The 20386-nt window shown below is 47.6% G+C and overlaps 1 protein-coding gene across 2 annotated transcripts in view; it reads left to right on the top strand.

The window, feature by feature from the left end:
• MIPEP (mitochondrial intermediate peptidase) overlaps window positions 1-20386 on the top strand; it is a 176960-nt gene that overhangs the window by 128674 nt on the left and 27900 nt on the right. For both annotated transcript variants that reach the window (XM_062194561.1, XM_062194560.1), the window contains exons 17-18: window positions 10236-10357; window positions 13400-13473. In XM_062194561.1, the coding sequence (XP_062050545.1) occupies window positions 10236-10357; window positions 13400-13473 (196 nt within the window). The remainder of the gene's footprint in view (window positions 1-10235; window positions 10358-13399; window positions 13474-20386) is intronic.

Genomic DNA, 20386 nt, shown 5'->3' with positions numbered 1-20386 from the left:
TGGCCTCTAACTCTTGTGAACAGGGAGCCCAACTTCCTGGGGACAGGGCACAGCAGGACAAGCAAAGGGCTCAGTTATGCTCAGGATAAGCCCTGAGTGAAGCAGTGTCCTTTTTTTCTTTTTTTCGTTTAAAGATTTATTTATTTATTTGAAAGGCAGAGTTACAAAGAGAGAGAAATTCCATCCACTGTTTAACTTCCAGAATGGCCACATCAGCCAGAACTGGGCTGATCCGAAGCCAAGAGCCAGGAGCTTCTGGGTTTCCCATGTGGTTGCAGGGGCCCAAGTGCTTGGGGTATCCTCCACTGCTTTCCCAGGCCATAGCAGAGAGCCGGATCTGAAGTGGAGCAGCTGAGACTTGGCTCAGTGCCCATATGGGATGGGAGCATCACAGGTGGCAGCCGTACCTGCTATGTTATGGCTCCAGCCCCACTTTTTTCTTCTGTCGTCATGAAGAGTAGAACTTGAACAGACATTAAAGAAAGAGTGTGAGCCATGAAGTTCCCTGTAAGAGAAGAACATCAGAGGCAGAGAGAAAAGCCCAGCCTGAGAAGTGAAGGCCAGGAGCTTATTATTACCTGTTGTGTTTTCATACTTACAAGGCAGCCGTGAGGCTGGAGCAGAGCGAGCGAGCCAAGGGACAGTGGCAGGAGAGAAGATTGAGCCATAAGGGAGCAGAAGAAGATGTGCCTGGGTTCTCCTTGCCTGTGCGCTGCAGGAAGTTAATAGGCTTTTGTAACATCAACTTGCCCCTTTGTCCTTAGCCCTTTATTGCAACTTTGCCTTGCAGGATAGGGGTGCTGTCTCCCTTATGTCCAAGGCAGGTGAAGTCCTTGGTTCTAAAGGTGCGAGTCAGCCCTTTGAGGAATGGAGTAGGAGACGATGCCCACTCCGCCAGGTCACTTTCCTTCATGAACCCCTGCTTCCCTCATTTACCTGTGTATATTCGGTTGGTGATGCACCTGCCCTTGGCCACTCTTCCCATCAAGAAGTTGTTGTCCCCCCTACATGACCTTCCTGTACTCCTATCATCTACAAAGGGCAACTGTGTCCTTTTCCACCTTTCCTTCCACGGCTTTTGTCTGATCCTACACAGATACCGTCCCCTGTGCTGGGTTCATGCTCATGTGCAGACAAACACAGGATGCCTGTTCTTTCACTGCATGTGGCTTCATTTAGGCCCAGAGCTGCCTGGTTGTGGCTTGTCCCTGCCAGGGCACCCCCCGCTCTCCAGCCATGTGACCAACCTGACCATGGATGGCCTTGTTTCCTGTGTGAGTTGAGCTTGGGTTCCTTTAGAATGAAGGGGCAGTCCACCTTTTCCTCCTACGATTTTACAGGTGACAATTTGTTTTGTTTTGACAGGCAGAGTAGACAGTGAGAGAGACAGAGAGAAAGGTCTTCCTTTGCCGTTGGTTCACCCTCCAATGGCCGCCACGGCTGGCGCACTGTGGCCAGCACACCGCGCTGACCTGAAGCCAGGAGCCAGGTCTCCCATGGGGTGCAGGGCCCAAGCACTTGGGCCATCCTCCGCTGCACTCCCAGGCCACAGCAGAGAGCTGGCCTGGAAGAGGGGCAACCGAGACAGAATCCGGCGCCCCGACCAGGACTAGAACCCAGTGTGCAGGCGCCGCAGGTGGAGGATTAGCCTATTGAGCTGCGGCGCCAGCCACAGGTAACAATTTTGATGAGGAAAGAAGACAAGCAGTTCTTGGCTCCAGTGCTGTGCTTGTTGCTTTTCATTGATTATCACATGTGACGAGGCTAATGTTATCTTTCCATGTCTCCTCTAATAAACGTCATTTCCATTGGCATCAGTTACATCTTTGTGCTGAGGGATTAGTTTTGAAAGGCAAAATCTTGCATTTCCAGGGATTTTGCTTGTATGTTGCAGTTTTTAAAATATTCATATTTAAATAAAATTGACAGTTAAGGTTGGCATACTGAAGACACACACCCCTGCTTAATATTCTGTGCCTCGTTAACAGCACGCCTGCCCTTGTTCCTAGTAATTACCTAGATAGAAATGGGCAGATTGTTATGAATGATGTTTTTCTTAAAATAGGCTGCATTTCTGCTGTTCGCATAGAAAATTTTCTTCCAGTTGTGATAAAATTCTCATAAGAGACCACTTTTTAATATCACGTAGATTTGTGTCATAACGTGGATAAGGATTAGTGCCTTGGGCATGTTTTTGCATGTTAAAAGGCAGTGTTAGCATTTTGAACCAAAATACTCTCAATATCAGTTGTATAAGGACATTCATTTCAGCTGTAAGACTAGCTTTGTGGTGTGTCCTGAGGCATATTTTAGCAGTAGAAATTAAGAGTTAGAGAAGTCAGATATGGGCTGGGCATCTGTTTGGGGCTCAGCAGTTTGAAATCAAGGTCGTTGAACAGTGGATTTCCTCTTGCCTAACATGCCAGAGGTGGCGTAGGGCTGGGGTCTCAACATGTGGCTTTTATCTTTATAGAGTCCAGTGTGTCATGTCATCCAGTTTTCACCTTTGCAAAACTAGCAGGAAGAGGGAAGGAGAACAAGGCTTCCTCTGGAAGCCCCAGGTTGTACGCATCTCCTACAGTCGCTTCATGTGGTTTGAGTTGCACAGCCACCCCATGCCTCAAGGAAGCCGGGACGCATAGCCGAGAGCCCTGCTCCGACTTAGTGGAAGGGCGCCCTTCTGTTTGTAAAAGGGGTGAGGTGACACATTGTGTCCTCTGCGGGTAGGCTTGGACAAACTACTCGATGAGGCTGTCTGTAAAATACAAGCTGTTAAAAGACACAGAAATCTCTCCCTCTGAAGATGTTCACAAATATGCAGGTGTACTTCTAGTAAGGTACGTGTTTCACAGTTTCAGGGCTGGCTTTGAACATGGCTGTCCTGGGATCAGTTTTCTACTTCTGTGTGCAAGTTTCAGTAACCTACAGCCCTCATCTCAGTTTCTGTGCTCGGAGTCCGCATGGCTTCACTGTACCTTTGCTTGGGCTCTCACAGGCTGTGGTCACCATGCCATCAAGCTGTGGTCTCACCTGAGGCCTTGGCCGCATCACCTAGGCCATTGGCGGAATTCGTTTTTCCTTCCGGTACAACTTAGAGCAGGTTCCCGTTGGCTGGCTGTAGGCCTCTCAGGGGCCCTAGAGGCCTCCCAGATCCTGAATCTCCCACTCACCAGGTCCTAGAAGTCCTTTCCCAAGCCCCAGAACCCCCTCCTCAGATCCTAGGGTTGCCTCCACCCCCTGGTCCCTGGCAGCGGGCTTTCCCAACACTTTCCAGTGCTTCCTCAAGCTACAAGGAGGGTTTCTAGAGTGAGCCTGCTGGCAAGACAGAGGCATCATAAACAGCAAAGTGCCACCGCAGCAAGGACAGCCCCACACCATCGCTGCACTGTGTTGCTGAGAAGCACGCATTCTGTGCTTAGTTAAGGGGCGGGGGGGGGGGGGGGGTTGGATTTCACGGCGGCATCACCGCAGGCACTGTGTTTGGCTTAACATCATTTCATGCTCCAAATGGAGAGAGCGCCTGTTTGTTGGGCACTGGTGTTGTGTGGGCTTTGATAAAGAGTCAATAGGGATGCTGATGATCTGGTATCAAAAGACATACTCCACAGACCAACAGTGGGAGCGGGGTGTGTAGAAAGACCAGCTCAAACTGTGCTGCTTCCTATCTGGTTGTCTGTTAGTTACCCTAATTATAATAGATAGGCATGTGAACCGTAGGCTTGCATGAGCTTGTCCTGTGTTGCCAGCACATTGTTTATGCAGTCTCTGAGGCTTGTGGGAGATTGAAATCCCTCAAGGAAGTACTACTGAGATTCTGTACACAGTCTAGACCTCGAAAGTCTTTCTATCAAATAAGGGAGTCAAAGAACTATTAAAAAAAATCAGTGGCCTAAGAGTCACATTTGTGATTAGCGCTGTTTAAGATCTTCTTTTCTGTGATACAGATACGATTGCAGGGCTCCTCAGCCAAGTTGAAGTGCAGTGTCAGTAGCGCTGGGCAGCATGGTGAAGGAACCCCCCGGTGTCCATCTCTTTCCTCCATCCACCCATTTGTTCAGCAGAGTGCTATTGTGTTCCTGTTGTACTCCAGTGCTGTGTTGAGTTTAGATGTGGACACAGCATGTGGTTGAGGCGCTTAAGAAAGTTTCAGTTCAGTATGACACACACGAAGAAAGCAGTGGATATCGTTTTCTATTCTTATGCAGTTTATAATGTTCCAGTGATGAGTGCTTTGAAATAAATTTTAGCTAAGCGCATCTCTTCCCCTACAGCTAGAAATGAAGAAATGATATGTCATTTAAAAGCCTGATTAGAAGAAGCTGTTAGTCCTGTGCTTCAACATTTAGCACCCCGTTACTACGTGCTTTCTCTGCACCAGTCTCTGTTCTAGGTCTGACACTGAAAATAGGTAGTAGGTAAGCAGTCACCATGATACCCATCCATTCTGGCCCCTGGGAGGACACAGAGGCAGAGCAGGGCGATGGTCTGGTAAGCACCCTTTAAGGGCCCCCCGGCTCCTGTAGCTGTAAAGCAGTACCGTCATCCCCAGTGCTGTTCCGTGCTGCTTTGCCTGCTGCACGTTTCATGTTTTGTATGGGACTGGTGACATTCTCTAATTCAAGAATGTTGAAACAGCCATGCGTTAGAATCCACACACCTCTACTCGTAGCCGTGAGAAAAGCCAAACTGCCAAAGTGTTTGAGTCACTGGTATTTGAAATCAGATCCACGCCATAAACTCTGGAGGAAGGCTGGATGCTCCTGTGGACCGGACAAGTTCTCTTAGCAAGAGCAGCCTTCCATGGAAAAAGAAGGGGGTATCACAGTTATGCCGCTTAAAGTGAAATGCTGTCTTTCAATTTAAAAAAAAATGAATGAGTGGAAAGATAACAAGGACTTAACATTAGGTTGAATTAGCAGGAATTTAGCAGTCGTGTCCAAACAACAGTGGGATTGTAGGTCTTTGTTGGCCAGAAACTCACAGAGCGCTGATGGAAGGTGTCAGGTGGGTATAATTTACTTAGCGCGTCTTCAGGTATGGAAAGGGTGTTATACCAGACTCAAACCTGTAATTTAAGACAAGACACAACGAGGATACCCGTCTCCAGGCAGGGATGTTACTATGAGGCAGATGCCGTGGCAGTTCAGGAAAGGGTGTGTTGCACATCCTGATGTCTCTTTCTGCTCTACTCAAAGGTCTTGTTTTTATGACTCTGTTTATATGGGAACTCAGTTACGAGTTGATGGGACTGAGGAACTTAGAAATTTCATAGCTCAAGTCACATGCCGCTAATGAAGTAGGCCCACCTTCAAGACAGAACAGAACTGTTCTGTCCATGTCAGATCCAAATGGAATATGCTGGTGTCCGCTGCAAAGCTGCCAAGCTAGCTCTGGCACATCACCCTCACCCTGAAGAAGCTTCAAAGACAAAGCCCCTTCATCTACCACTGGTTCTGGAGCTTCCACCCCAACAGATGCTTGTATTATCAATGGCTCGAGTCAACATCTCAATGGAGTATTGAGTTAAAGCAGCAGGCTGTATCCAGTACACAGACATCCTCCTGTCCAGATTGCTTTATGTGGGAAAGATTGCCAAAGATTCTTAGTTTCAAGCAACATTTAGTAGGTAAAGACTCCAGCTTAACACCAAAGCTGGTGTAGACCTCCTCTTAAGTGAGACACAGTATATAGAACTATATATGTGTTAGAGACAAATTCTAAACAGCCCAGCCCTTTGACTGAAAATAGTTATTCAGAGTTCATTGTCCTGGGATTTGACCCATTAGATGGCCCTGGGTTATTTGCTTTCACTTTAAATACTGCTTGCATCCACACAGGGTGGAAAGTCTCTGTCTGCCTTTCTCTGCCCTCCTCAGCTCCTGAAGGAGCCTTATTTATTTGACAGGCAGAGAGAACTCCCATCTGCTGGTTTACTCCCCACATTGCTACAGTGACCAGAGCTGTGCCGAAGCTGGGAACCCAGAACTCATTTGAGATCTCCCATGTAGGTGACAGAGACCCAACTACTTGAGCCATCATCACTGCTTCCCAGGGTTTGCATTAGCAGGAAGCTGGAGTCAGGAACTGGAGCCAGGCATCTAACCCAGGCACTTAAAAATGGAACCATGGGCCTCTTAACCACCATTCTGAACACTGCCCCAGTCATATTGCTTTTTTAATATACATATACATGTATATATAATGTTTTATTTATATAAGGTGAACAAATGTCGTGTATTTCATATATACAGATTTAGGAGTATAATGGTATTTCTTACCCTACCCTCCCTCCTGCCTACACTCCCATCCTCTCTCCTCCATCCTTCTTTATTCTTTTAATTTTTACAATGACATATTTTTAGTTTATTTTATAGCCATAAGGTTATGATTTACTCCACTAGTAAAGAATTCAACAAATAGAAGAAAAAAATACTGCACCTCAACAGTAGAGACAAGGGCTGTAAACAGTAATCAAATCTCAAAATGTCAATTTCACTCATTTATATTACATTTTTTGATAGTCTATTAGTTACCCCACAGATCAGGTAAAACTTAGGGTATTTGTCTTTTGGGGACTGACTTATTTCCCGTAAGTATAATGATTTCCAGTTGCATCCATTTTGTTGTGAAAGATAGGATTTTGGTTTTTTTTTTTTATGGCTGAATAGTATTCCATCATGTATATATACCACATTTTTTTATTCAGTCATCAGTTGATGGATATCCCACTTGATTCCATATCTTAGCTATTGTGGATTGAGCTGCAATGAACATGGCAATACAAATAACTTTCCTATGCTGATTTCATTTTGTTTTGGGTGAATTCCCTGGAGTGGGATGGCCTCAGCCCCATTTCTAAGGCTCAGCTCCTCCCAATAGCAGAGCCTGGGAGGAGGGGGTGGCAGTATGGGATAGTGGGTTAAGCTGCTGCTTGTTATGCTGGCATCCCATATTGGAATGTAGATTGAGTCCCAGCTGCTCTGCTTCCAAGCCAGCTCCCCGCTAATGTGCCTGGGAAGGTGTTGAAGACAGCCCAAGTACTTGAGTTCCTGCCGGTTATGTGGGAGACTAGGATGGAGTTCTTGCCTCCTGGTTTTGCCCTGGCCCAGACCAGGCTGTTGTGGATACTTGGAGAGTGAACCAATGGATGGAAGTTATGTCCCCACTGCCTCTTTCAAGTAAATAAATCAATCTTTTTTTATTTTAAAAAAAAAAAAAAAAAGGAGTCTTAGGAGCTTAAGCCCCACCGTTGTTTATATCTTCATGGTGCTCCAAAGGGAGACCCTGCACTTGAAGTGGATATATCTTATGTTAAGTAGAATACAGACCTGGTTACCATAACAGAGACCCAAAATGATAACTGTGCCAGTGCACCCACTTAGCTAGGTGGCAGCTGCCTAGAGTCAGAGACCTGAGCTCTGCCTGGCTATGCCCCTGCTGTCAGGTGCTGCCCTCACCGATGCTCCTGCGTGGTGTACCCCTAGGGTGCACCACTCTACTCACAAGGTGCCCACACTGCTACTAATCCTATCTTTTTGTGGAGAAGAGAGCGTGGACATTGAGGACACCGGTGCATTTCTGCCGCAACAGCCCTGTGTCCGACACTGACCGGGCTGCTCCTGCACACGTTATCTGTGACAGCTGCCTGGCCAAATCCAGGCAAACCAACTGATTTCATCTTTAAAGTAACTATGCAGAGTGTATAGGCTGAGTATGTTGCCAAACGTGCCACACCTGAGATGAAAACCATTTTTTTCACGTTTGTTTCTTGATATATAGACTATAATTCACTGCTCTAGTTTGTAGAGTTGTACTGAGGATTATGTGTGGGGTTTTTTTTTTTTTTTTTTTTTTAGTATTTATTTTAAAGGCCGAGTTACAGGATGTGGGAGTGGGAATTCTATCTATTGGCTCATTCCCCAAATGGCCTCAACATCTGGGACTGGGCCAGGCTGAAACCAGATCTCCCATGTGGGTGGGAGGTACTTGGGCCATCTGCCACTGCTTGCCCAGGCACATTAGCAGGGAGCTGGATTGGAAGTGGAGCAGCCAGGACTCAAAACTGGTGCTCCTATGGGATGCCAGCGTGCCTGCTATGCCATAAAGCTGGCCCTCAGGATTATGTTTGATTTGTGCTTCATTTTCTACACAGTTAAAAGATTTGTTAGAGAATGAGGTTCCCATGGAAGTATTCACCCACAAAAGCCCACATGGCCTTTCTTAGAATAACTACATCCTTGTCCTTAGAAAGACCAGGTGCTCTCTTGAAGTTCCCTCTTGTGCTGCCAATGTCCTGGTGGCCTACTCTGGCTAGAGCAGATGTGGGAGAGGCTAATCCTCCATTGTTGTCACTCTTGCTGCCCTTGCTGTCACAGGGCTGTACTGTATCACAGAAGCAAATCTCGGAGTGATGAGCTTGTACAAAACATATAGGTGTCGGTTTCTTCTTGCTATGATTAAAAGTAAGCTGACTTGGAGAAGACGGAAACAGTTGTTCCCTCCTTCCATGGAGAGGCCACAATCGCTGATGGTTAACTTTGCTTCTTAGCATTTTTCTTCTTAAAAAAATAAAATACATTCCCAGAGCGGCCCTCTTTATAAAGTTATGATTTTTCAGTTCTCCCTCATTTTTCTTCTATGCCTTTCCATTTTGTCATGAAATGTAATTATGGTTAAAAATATGGAATGTTGACTGGCACCACGGCTCAATAGGCTAATCCTCCATCTGCGGCGCCGGCACAACGGGTTCTAGTCCCAGTCGGGGCGCTGGAGTCTGTCCCGGTTGCTCCTCTTCCTGTCCAGCTCTCTGCTGTGGCCTGGGAAATGCAGTAGAGGATGGCCCAAGTCCTTGGGCCCTTCACCCGCGTGGGAGACCAGGACAAGCACCTGGCTCCTGGTTTCGCATCAGCGCGGTGTGCAGGCCGCAGCGCCAGCTGCAGCAGCCACTGGGGGGTGAACCAATGGAAAAGGAAGACCTTTCTCTCTCTCTCTCTCTCATTGTCCACTCTGCCTGTCAGAAAATTAAAAAAAAAAAAATGGAATGTTGTAGCTTTAGGAAAAAAAAAGTAGTCCAAAAGCAAAATAGTGATTGAGAGTAAAACTTTTGGTCCTAATCAAATTATTAAAAACAACTAAACTCATGACTATGTCTTTTTTCTGTATTGTCATGGGAAACAAAATAGATTGTAGTCAACATAAATATTCAAACACACTGAAGAAGACAAGTCATGTATTTGAAACGAAACGTGCATATACATACAGAAAGAATAATGCTGAAGATTGTATTTATGTGCTAGAAAGCTTCCTTTGTCTACACATGTGTCTGCAAGAGCCTGCCAGAGCAGAACACGATGGCCTACCTGGCTGAAGCCGCACAGGCTCGCCGTGCGTCTCTTCTGGAGGTTACAGGTCTGAGAAGAAGCGGTCAGCAGGGCTGGCTTCCTCTGAGGCCTTGCTCCTTTCCTGGCCAACGCCACCTTCCTGCCGGGTCCTCCCAGGGCCTCTCCTCTGGGTGCCCGTGAGCCCCTGGTGTCTCCATGTGCCTGCCTTTCCTTTTGCTGACGACACGGGTCACACTGGCTGAGCCTCGTTAGGACGTAACCATCTCCTGAGAGGCCCGAGGGCCAAATTCAGACCTGGCTCAGGGCTTTAGCAGGTGATTCTGGGGGCCCGTCAGAGTGTGTAAAATGTAAAAATACTCGTGTCACCCTTGACATGGCCTACTGGGTGAATTTTATTTATTTATTTATTTTTGTTCTTTTTTTTTTTTTTTTTTTTAATTTTTGACAGGCAGAGTGGACAGTGAGAGAGAGACAGAGAGAAAGGTCTTCCTTTTTGCCGTTGGTTCACCCTCCAATGGCCGCCGCGGTAGCGCGCTGCGGCCGGCGCACCGCGCTGTTCCGATGGCAGGAGCCAGGTGCTTCTCCTGGTCTCCCATGGGGTGCAGAGCCCAAGGACTTGGGCCATCCTCCATTGCACTCCCTGGCCACAGCAGAGAGCTGGCCTGGAAGAGGGGCAACCGGGACAGGATCGGTGCCCCGACCGGGACTAGAACCCGGTGTGCCGGCGCCGCAAGGCGGAGGATTAGCCTGTTGAGCCACGGCGCCGGCCCTACTGGGTGAATTTTAAATGGAACTATTTGCGGGTTTCTTTACCTACTTCCCTTGGGCTCCCACACACGGTATATTCTCAAAACCCAGATTGAGTGGTTTCCCTTCTGTGCTTCTGTTTGGCAGGCCTGGCAGCTGCGATTCAGCCACCTCGTGGGCTATGGCGCCAAGTATTACTCTTACCTGATGTCCAGGGCAGTGGCGTCCATGGTTTGGAAGGAATGTTTTCTACAGGATCCCTTCAGCAGGTAATGAGAGGTGGGGAGGTGTTGTCGTTGATTTCTCCACAATGTTGCAGTGGGTTCGTTTCTGAGAAGAGCAGCGTGGTGGGGGCAAGAGGCGCGGAGTCAACACACAGACCCCGGGAGTCCGGTGAGAGCAGGCTTGAGGCGAGCAGCCTGCAGACTCGTTTATTACAGTTGGTACAACAGCTTATATAGCCAAGACCAGCCAATCTGGTCAAGGGGCGGTCCATACCCCAACCAATCACAGCCTGTTGCCAGGCAGTTTCCACAGCCATCCAATCACAGCCTGTCGCCAGGCAGTTTCAAATCCATCCAATCACAGCCTTTCGCCAGGCAGTTTCCATAGCCAGGTGGGTTTCAAAGCCATTCCTGACTGACGCTCGCTTGCCAGTGGCCACCTTCGCATGGCCTTCTCATTCTACTACAGGGAGGATTCGTTAACTATGCACTCCTGGAACAGCGGTAATGCCCCACCCTGCTGCATCTACCAGCTGAGCTCCGTGGTGCCCCCCGGGCCCTTGCCCTTTCCCTCCCGAGGCCTGCGAGGGCCCTCACACTTTGGCTGCTGCACCGAATGACCCCGGCTGCCCTGCGCTCCTGTGTGCCTCCTCACCTCCCAGGCCACTCCTGCCCCAGGCCTCCTGCTCCCTTTGACAAGGCTTCTGAACTTCCTGCACGAGCCCTGAAGTTGTCTTCACTGGTGCCCAACACGGGACTTATTCCTGCTCCTCACTCGGGAGCAGTCGACCTTGTTTGCCTCTGGAAAGCTAGGCCTCTGCCTGTTCGTGGAAGACATTCCTTCCCGGGGAGGCTGCCTCTGGGGACAGCAGTGGCAGTTTGGAGAAGGGCAGCTGCGCTGGTCCAAAACTGCACTTTGTCACTGGCCACCTCCAAGCTGCTGTCCCACACAGCCTCGCTGCACAGCCCTGTCCCCAGCTAGTCAGTGGCTGAGACCATCCAGCCTGTAGCTTTTTCTGTAGAAGGCTGGTGCAGGAGCTCCCTGGTCTCCCCCAGAGCAGGGAATGGGGCGAGCCTTCGCTGATGCGTGAGCAAATCGGTATGGGGAATTTTAGCTGTGGATCCATCATCTGCCCACCCCCTCCTGCAGAGGGAGGCAGGGCATGCAGCTGGAGAGGGCCTGAGCGAGGCAGTCGTATTTTCCCAGAGAAGCCAGGAAGCACGCCACAGGGGTGTCATGTTGGGTGGAGAGGTGCAGGGGCGTGGTACAGGGAGAGAGGTGGAGGAGTGCAGTCTGCCCTTGCTCCCTGATGTGGCCTCCTTCTGATCCTCCTCACAGCACTCCTTCTAATCACAGGGACCAAGGGGAAGTCAGGTTTTGCTCTTAGGATTCCTTAGAAGGCGCTTCCTTTGAAAGCAAACCAGTAATTACAACCTAGTGTAATAGTTGTTTAAAGCATTTTGTCTCCTCACCACACAAATAAATACATCTGCAAACACCTCTCAGGCAGCTCTGCGGGTGACTATTATCTTGACTGTTTTAACGTGGCTTAAAATAAATGACATCTTAGATTTCTAAAGTGCCTCGAGTTTTCATGTGGAGTTCCCAGAAGCCTTGGCAGAGCACGCAGAGGCTCAGAAGACCAGTAATTTGCCCAAGCTTCCCAGTTAATCAACTGAACTGTGATGATAGTGCAGGTGTTCATAGTTCCTCACCCCCTCCCTGCCTCTTTAAACCCTGTCCCCTCCCCCACCCCGAGCTTTTCATGCAGTTTGACGTGGACTTGGATTTCTTGGGCGGTTAGTGATCACATTCAGTTCCAGCATCTTTTGAACTTGACTCTGATGTCATAGAGTTTGCAAGTGTTTTACGGCTTGGTACCCACATGTTATTTTGTCTTCTGCCCTTTGCAGACTGCAGACGCTCAGTCTGCTTTTCAGATTTTATTATTTTCAAAGGATCTACAGCCAAACTTGACTCCAGTAAATCAATTTCAGGGATTACAACTCTTCACTAGAGATTTCTATAAAACAGGCAAAATATCATCTTGTTTGAAGGAACTCTGCTTTACTAGAAAACCACATTCTATTAAAAACATATCTTTCCAGATATTTATGTCTTGTTTATGTGTGCATTCTTGCTGAAACATGTAGTTGCTGTACTTTTATAGACACATAAAAGTAAGCTAGTAAAAGTGCTCCCTGGGCTAGAAAACGCCTAACTCTGTCAAAGGATCCTTTTTGATCCCATTTGTGAGAAATGTCCAGGCTGGGCACTCAACATCAGGAAGCAGGCAGGGCAGAGTTGAGGCCAGCCAGGGCCTGCATGCCTAGGGGGAGGCCTTTGAATTAGGGGAAGGGGGTCTCTCTCCTAAAGCCGAGAGTGGACTATGGCCCTCCAGGCCAGGGGCCATACAGACCACTCAGGCGCTAGCGGAGTGAAGCTGTGTCACCCTTTATTTAAGAGGAACGCTTTCTAAAGGGGTTGTTTGCGGGTGCCGTCAGGGTGGAGAATTTCTGAGTATCCTTACAGACAGTGTTCCTTCTAGAACTCAGTGTGGGAAGGTGGAGACAAAGGGGTGCCCTCCTCTGCTTTGGCCCCCAGCGCACAGGGAAGCTGAGTTTCTAGGCCCATTACTTGTTTTTTGGAGTAGTTACCCCTTTCCTGGCAGCTCTTTTTTTCTCTGCTCTTACGTTAGAATGTTACTTTTCTCTCTGTGTTAGGTGCAGCCTCAAATTGTTTTTTGAAAGTAAAAAATCAATAATTCCACACCTGACTTTAACCTAAACATTTTGGAGACCAGGATATAGTCTTTTACTCATTGTATAATACATAAACCATCCTTTCCACAAAGAAAGATTGCTTGTGAATGAAACAGAAAGCTGAAAATGCAGTTATCCCATCATAGTGAATATATTACATTTTTAAAAGCTATGAAAACCCGAATTAGGCTGCATTGTCACATGGTGGCAGCATGTTTGCCTGTGACAGCAGCTTGGCTTCCTTTGAGAAACTCGAGAGCAGTGTGGATGGAGCCGGGCAGGCTGTGTGAGCAGGTGTCTCTAACAGAATCTTGTCTTCCCCAGGGTGGCTGGGGAGCGCTATCGCAGGGAGATGCTGGCCCATGGCGGGGGACGGGAGCCCATGCTCATGGTTCAAGGTAAGCAGCACCAGGGAAATAACAAATTAATTTTTGGTCACTGCATTTATGTAAGGGCCAGGACAAGATCTCAGGCTGTGGCTTTCAAAATGTCACTAACACTCTAAGGGGAAATTGTTAAACCTGTCGTAAATTCTCAGAAAAATTGATATTTTAATGGATCATAACGTGTCTTCCTTAGCCTAAAGATTTCATTTATTTATCATTTCTGTATTTCTTCTGAAAGCTTAGTTACATGATTATGAGAAATTCGAAATGTATCAGGTTAGAATTTTTTACTCAATGAAAAATCAGAGCCTGATGCACCTTTTCTTTGAGGTTATCACTGTTATTTTTCTGTGTGAATTTTTTTGAATGAAAAAAAATTTTTTTTTTTTTTTTGACAGGCAGAGTGGATAGTGAGAGAGAGAGAGACAGAGAGAAAGGTCTTCCTTTTGCCGTTGGTTCACCTTCCAATGGCTGCCGCGGCCGGCGCACTGCAGCCGGCGCACCGCGCTGATCCGAAGCCAGGAGCCAGGGGCTTCTCCTGGTCTCCCATGGGGTGCAGGGCCCAAGCACTCGGGCCATCCTCCACTGCACTCCCTGGCCACAGCAGAGAGCTGGCCTGGAAGAGGGGCAACCGGGACAGAATCCGGTGCCTAGACCTGGACTAGAACCCGGTGTGCCGGCGCCGCAAGGCGGAGGATTAGCCTATTGAGCCGCGGCGCCGGCCTTGAATGAAATTTTATCTAAGGATTTTAATTGAAAATGGAAGTGAACATCATGGTTTTTCATGAAGTATTGTCATAAATATTTCTGGGAAGATGTGACTGTTTGGAGGGTCCTCTCGTTATATTGTGCATTATGTTTGCAGCTGAGCCTTCTGACTGGTAGAATTGCATTTAGGAAGTAACTCCCAATTTGGGGAAAGTGTTATTTTCATAGCAGGAATTGAGCCGGTCCTGATAGTAGCTGCTTTGGCTTGAGATCTCTTTGCCCAAATCTGCTGGATGAAGCCCACGGCCCCTTTCTGTATAATTCCCGATGCTTACCTTCAGCCATTCATTTATTGAACATATATTTACTGAGCGCTAATTATATGCTAGAGGTGAAGTAGTAATAGATGCATAGACAGAAATCCTGCACTTGTGGTGCTTGTGTCCCTTTGTTGGATCGTCTCTTCCTGGCAAGTTTGTGAAATAAGCCAGGCAGCTTGTACAGAGCTGTCCGCGGGCTGTGCCGTGGCGGTGCCGACTGTGCTAAGGCAGCTGGTCCTTCTCGGCCCTCGGCAGCTTGGCTACTCCAGGCACTGTTCTGAGAGATGTTCAGATATTGGTTTCTGGAGTATTCTTAGTCACCCTATGGAGTAGGGATTATCAGTATCCCTATTTTATTTTTGGAAGGTTGAATTACTTATTTGAGAAGCAGAGAGAGACCCATCCTCTGGTTTACTCCCTCAAATGCCTGAAACAGCCAGGGCTTGGCCAGGCAAGATCAGGAGCCTGGTAGCAGGAACCCACGTGTCTGGGCCGTCATCCGCTACCTCCTAGGTGCATTAGCAGGAACATGGATCAGAAGCACAGAGTAGCCAGAACTCAAACCAGGCCCTCTGATGTGAAATGCGGGCCTCCCAAGTGGCGGTTTAACCTGCTGCGCCATGGTGCCCACCTGACTATCCCCATTTTATATGATGAAGTAGGCCCAGGTCTCCCACCCATGTAGTGAAGAGAAAGAGCTGGAATTTGACCCTGGGACTTCTGACAGCAGAGACCAAGCGCATCAGCAGTTTGTGCTGTTGAGACAGGACACCTGCTAAGCGGCTGCTGTGGTCCCTGGCAAAAGTGAAATTCATGGGCTCATCCTGGTCAGCGAGAGGTCTGTGTGCTTTTGGCTGGTGGACCGCCATGCTGTATAGACACCCTCCGTGGGCTGAGAAGGGAAGGGGCGCCCCCAGCCCACTCTCTGGCGTGGATACATCTCCCGGTAGCCGTGCTTGGCTTATCCTTTCTGAGCCCACACATAAGCTATTGGATTACATGTGATTCCACGAAAAGAAAGAAACTGTAAATCCTGTTCAGTGTTTATCTTTTTGTTTGGTTTATTTTTCTACTCTGCTTCCAGGAATGTTTCAACAGCTATCTAAAAATTCTGCTCTTTATCTAAAACATTTTTGTCTCAAGAAACCTAATATATTCCACAAAAAAAAATTCACAACACTCATGAGAGAAAAATGAGTCCGAAGTTCAAACCAGAGATTACGAAATATTCTAGTTCCATTTACCACCAACAATAGAAAGATTCTGCTTTTTAAACTTTAATATTTTTCTTAGGGATGTTCTGTCATACCTCATTAGTTCACATGATTTGTTGCGTGTCAAAGATGAATGGGGGGCTGTGCAAAGAGGTTTTGCCCGTTGTTCTCTTTATCGGTCTGAGTTTATAAGACAAGACCGGCAATGGCTTCTCATTTACTTGTATGCAGCCAGCGTGCACCCCAAAAGAGAATGTCCTAGGTGGTGGCTCGTAGCCTTCCAATGGTTGTCCCTAGGAATAGTTGGGGAAATTACTGAGATGTGTGGTATAAAAGCATAAGCCTTCTAGTTGTTATTCTTCTATGAAAATGTAACTCTTTATTGGTGCTTTCGATAATTTACTTACTGGAGAGATGTAGAAGTCAAAGAGCTAGAATGCCTGTCTTAAATTCTGTCACTCCCTGAGCAAATCACGCCTTTGTGTACCTCCCCAGCGAAGACTTGGGTTTCACGAGGCCTCCGGGCCTTTTCTTAGCTCAGAATGCCTTTGAGTCAAGCTCACACTCTGCACGTGAGCTGTCAGACAGAGGCTGCTTTTGATCCTTTGACCCTTTCTAGTCCCCACTGACAGATGAACCCGCCATGGCCAGAACCCCACTAAAGGACTGCCAGAGAGCACGGCAGTCCCTGCTTTGCGCTGAGGTTGGCTGTGCGTCCATCAGTTGCAGGCCTGCTGGGCCACCATGTGCCTGTGCTCACTCCGCCGCGAGGCAGCCGTTCTGTGTAGAGGGTCCTCACAAGAGAAATCCAAGTTACAGCAACAGGGACTTTTCTTAAAGAATACAAGACATTTTTTCTTCTCAATACTGTACATAGCATGGGAGGACATCAGAACAGTGGTTGAAAGTGTATTTTCTCCCTCTGAGAAGAAAAGTGGTCTCGTGATGAGTGCAGCTGGGATTGTAGCTGCCGCTCTGCTGCTTGCTGCCTGTGAGTTACTTGGGGAAGTCACATGATCTGCCCAAGGAGGGCAAAGTGTGACTCACCTTCACACGCTTCATTCTCATCCGCTTCTCCCTTTTTCATTCCATCCTCCAAGGTGTGTACGTGTGCACCTGCGCCAGTAGAAAGCCAGAGCAGCACAGACTGATGACACATATGGCCTTATCTGCTGTTAACTATACCAGAGCTTATAGGAAGATACATGTTACAAGCACAGTATTCGTTATTACTCGTTTCCCCACCGAACACAACATGGCAATAGCCAACTGCAGCCCACTGTGTTTCTCTCTCTCTGTTCAGCTGACACCGGGAAGGTTTGCTGCTGTTCATTCCATACCCCACAGTGTCGTCTGGCTTATGTTAAGTATCACATTTCTGAGTAACCAGAGAACGTAAAAGTTTTGCTTAAAATAAACCTTGGTGATACTGCTTTTCATTCATTTTACTATTTTATAAAGTCTATACTAGAAAGTTTTTTAAGTGTGCTGTGGTGAGCGAAGTTCAGTTTCTGTTGCAAGCATTTTGGAAAATGTATGGTTGTCTAGAAAGGTAAACATGCTCTGAGGTTTGTGAGTAGGAAACAGGAGCTTGTTCTCACTAGGAAGCAGAGTTGTTTCCTACCCCAGCAAGTAGAAGGTGTAAAGAATAGAAACTGTATTATTGCAGCAATTTCTGAGTGAGAGATAAATTACTCGTCAAGGCTTACATAGCTTTCTCTAATTATTTTATCCTTTTGTGTTTCATGTCACCTGAAATTTTTGGAGCTATAGCCCTTGCTGCCTTGTGCGCCCACCCTCCACGCCTTCCCCAAAGAATTCTATGGCGGGAAGGGGAAGGGTAAAGCCCAAGATCTAGCATTCCACCAGGCTGTTTTGTAAATATTAAACAACTTTGATTTCTCTGCCCCTTTGTAGAAAGAAACTCTTAGCTTTATTATTATGTCTCCCTGACTAAAAGCAGTACCCAGTAAAAATACAAACTAATCACCTGGTAGAGTTTTTAAAAGAAGGGAGCATCAGATAAGGGGGAAAGAAGTCTTAGATAAATGAGTCAGGTCTCAGCAAACTGAAACTCCCTTCAGCTTGTTTTTCCTTGTTGCCAAATTGGCTCACAGAACTGAAGTCTAGAAGCCCTCAGGCCTTAGATCATTTAATACTTTACATTTCTGCGGAGCTTATGGTCTCCACAACACACTCAGCTTTGGCCATAATTATCCTACCTCATCTCTTCTAGCTTATTAAATACTATTTCTGTTCAAAAAACAAACCAGAGACTTGTGGTTTACACCCCAAAGGTCACCCCCAACCTGCAAGGAGATTAAGTCAAACGGTCTAAAAGACATTTACTCTTCAGAAACCTTCCTGGTGCGCTCAGTGTCCAGGTAACGTCTTCAGGTTTGAAAGGGAAGCAAGGCTCCTTAGAGAGATGGCTGATTCCTGGCCAGAGCAGGGAAGATGCAGGAAGAAGAGCCTGGAGCGTGTTGTGGGGCCCGGAAGCCAAGGGCTCAAAAACACAAGAGTAATGGATGCCTGCGTGATAGGCAACTCAGAGGGGAGCTAAAGCTCTGGGGCAATTTGAGCAACTGAATAAATAATGTAGTATTGAATATATCCCAGGTCCACAAGGCTATACTGGTATTAATGACTGAATCATGAAATCAGTAGGGGTGGTGGGCGTTGTGGCATAGCGGGTAAAGTTGCAGCCTGTGACACCAGGATCCCATATGGGTGCCGGTTCAGCGGAAGATGACCCAAGTGCTTGGTCCCATGCCACCCATGGAGGACACCCTGGATGAAGCTTTTAGCTCCTGGCTCAACCCCGGCCATTGCAGCTAACTGGGAGAGGGAATCAGTGGATGGAAGATCTCTCTCTCTCTCTCTCTTTCTCCCCCTCCCTCTCTGTAACTCTGACTTTCAAAAAAAAAGAAGAAGAAAGAAAGAAAAGGAAAGGAAAGGAAGAAAGAAATAGGAGGCCAGTGTTGTGGAACAGCAGGTTAAACTGTGGCCTTGTGATGGTGGCATACCATAAGGACACTGGTTCATTTCCCAGCTGATCCACTTCCAGTCCAGCTCCCTGCTAATGCATGGGAAAGCAGAGGAAGCTGGCTGAACTGTTGGGACCCGTCACCCACGTGGGAGACGTGGATGGAGTTCTAGGCCCCTGGCTTTGGCTGTTGTAGCCATCTATGGAGTGATCCAGGGAAAAGAAGATTTATATTATATTCTCTCTCTCTCTCTCTCTCTCTCTCTCTCTCTCTCTCTCTCCCCCTTTCCCTCCCTCTCTCCCTCCCCCATCCCTTTTCCCCCTCTTTCCCTCTCTCTGTAATATTGCCTTTCAAATAAATAAAAAAATAAATCTTTAAATAAATTATACTAAAGTTAATAAAATTGTATTGAGGATTAAAAGAAAGAAAGAAAAAGGGAGAAGAGACAAATCTCCCAAGGAGAGAAACTAAACAGTGTATGTAGATGCTCCTCTCTTACATGTGGACTGCACATAGCGGCTCCCACAGAGCCGGGATGGAGATGGGGAAAACAGGTCACCTTAACCACAGGGGGGTCCAAGGTCGGTATCAGCAGTGGTAAGTCCCGTGCATACTACATAGTATGTTCCCTTGTGTGATGCCGTGAGAAGGGCCCCTCATCTCAGTGGTCTTCCTCCCCCAAACCCACTACCCCAGTTAAATCATGAGAAAACCATGAGACCAAATTGAGCACTTCTCCAGAACACCTGAGCAGTACTTCTCCCAGCTGTCAAGGTCATCAGTGGGAAGTTTGAGAAACTGTCACAGCCCAGGGGAATCTAAGGAGGCGTGACAATTCTAGGCAATGTAGTCTCCTGGATGGGACGCTGGGACAGAAAAGGACATCAGATAGAAACCACGACAGTCTGAATAAGTATCCATTTGGTTGTTAACTCTTTCAGACTTGCTTCATTAGTTGGGGCAGGTGTGCCACTCCAATATGCCATTAAGAACTCCATACCGTCACAGTTTTTCACTAAGTAATGAGCCATTCCAAAATCAAAAGTTTGTTTAAAGACAGACAAAAACCCCCTTGGTGAAATTCTTGGTGATGATGCTGCTGCCACCCATGGCTCCATGTACACCCGGACTCCAGAGTCCCATTTCCCTGCTTCCTGGCAGCCATCCTCTGGGGAGAAAGAGGTGGAGGCACAGAGGTGTATCTGGAGGAGGCGCATCCCTGTGGCTGCGGAGGTAAGTCGGTAGGCCTCAGGCTGGGCGGGGCACTGCTGAGATTTCTGAAGCATTTATTCAGAGGACCATGAGAAACCGTTGACAGGATTTTCAAGACAGGCAGTGAGAACACCAGGTTTGTTTTGGAGTCTCCATACTGCTGCAGGCAGATTAGCAGAGTGCACTGGGAAAGCTGACTTGAATAGGACCCGTGCTGTTGGCAGTCACCGGGTAAAAGACGAGGGCAGCCAGGACTGGGCGACCCCAGATCAAGGGGTCTTGGGGTTGATTTGGCATGGAGGTGAGTGAAAGGGATGCTAGGGTGATCCCCAAGTTTTCTCTGTCACTTCTGCAAAGATGGTCTGGTTGCTGTGGCAACTGAGAGCCACAGCCGGGGAGGCAGCAGGGGACTTAAGTTTGAAGTGTGGGCAAGAATAGGATAGAAATATGGAAGCAGGAGCTAGGCCTGCTACCCTGGATCATT

Source organism: Lepus europaeus, chromosome 6 (genome assembly GCF_033115175.1).
Source record: "Lepus europaeus isolate LE1 chromosome 6, mLepTim1.pri, whole genome shotgun sequence".
In the NCBI taxonomy this organism is placed as follows: Eukaryota; Metazoa; Chordata; class Mammalia; order Lagomorpha; family Leporidae; genus Lepus; species Lepus europaeus.
Note: the sequence above shows the minus strand (reverse complement) of the source record. Positions and strands in the feature narration are given on the sequence as shown.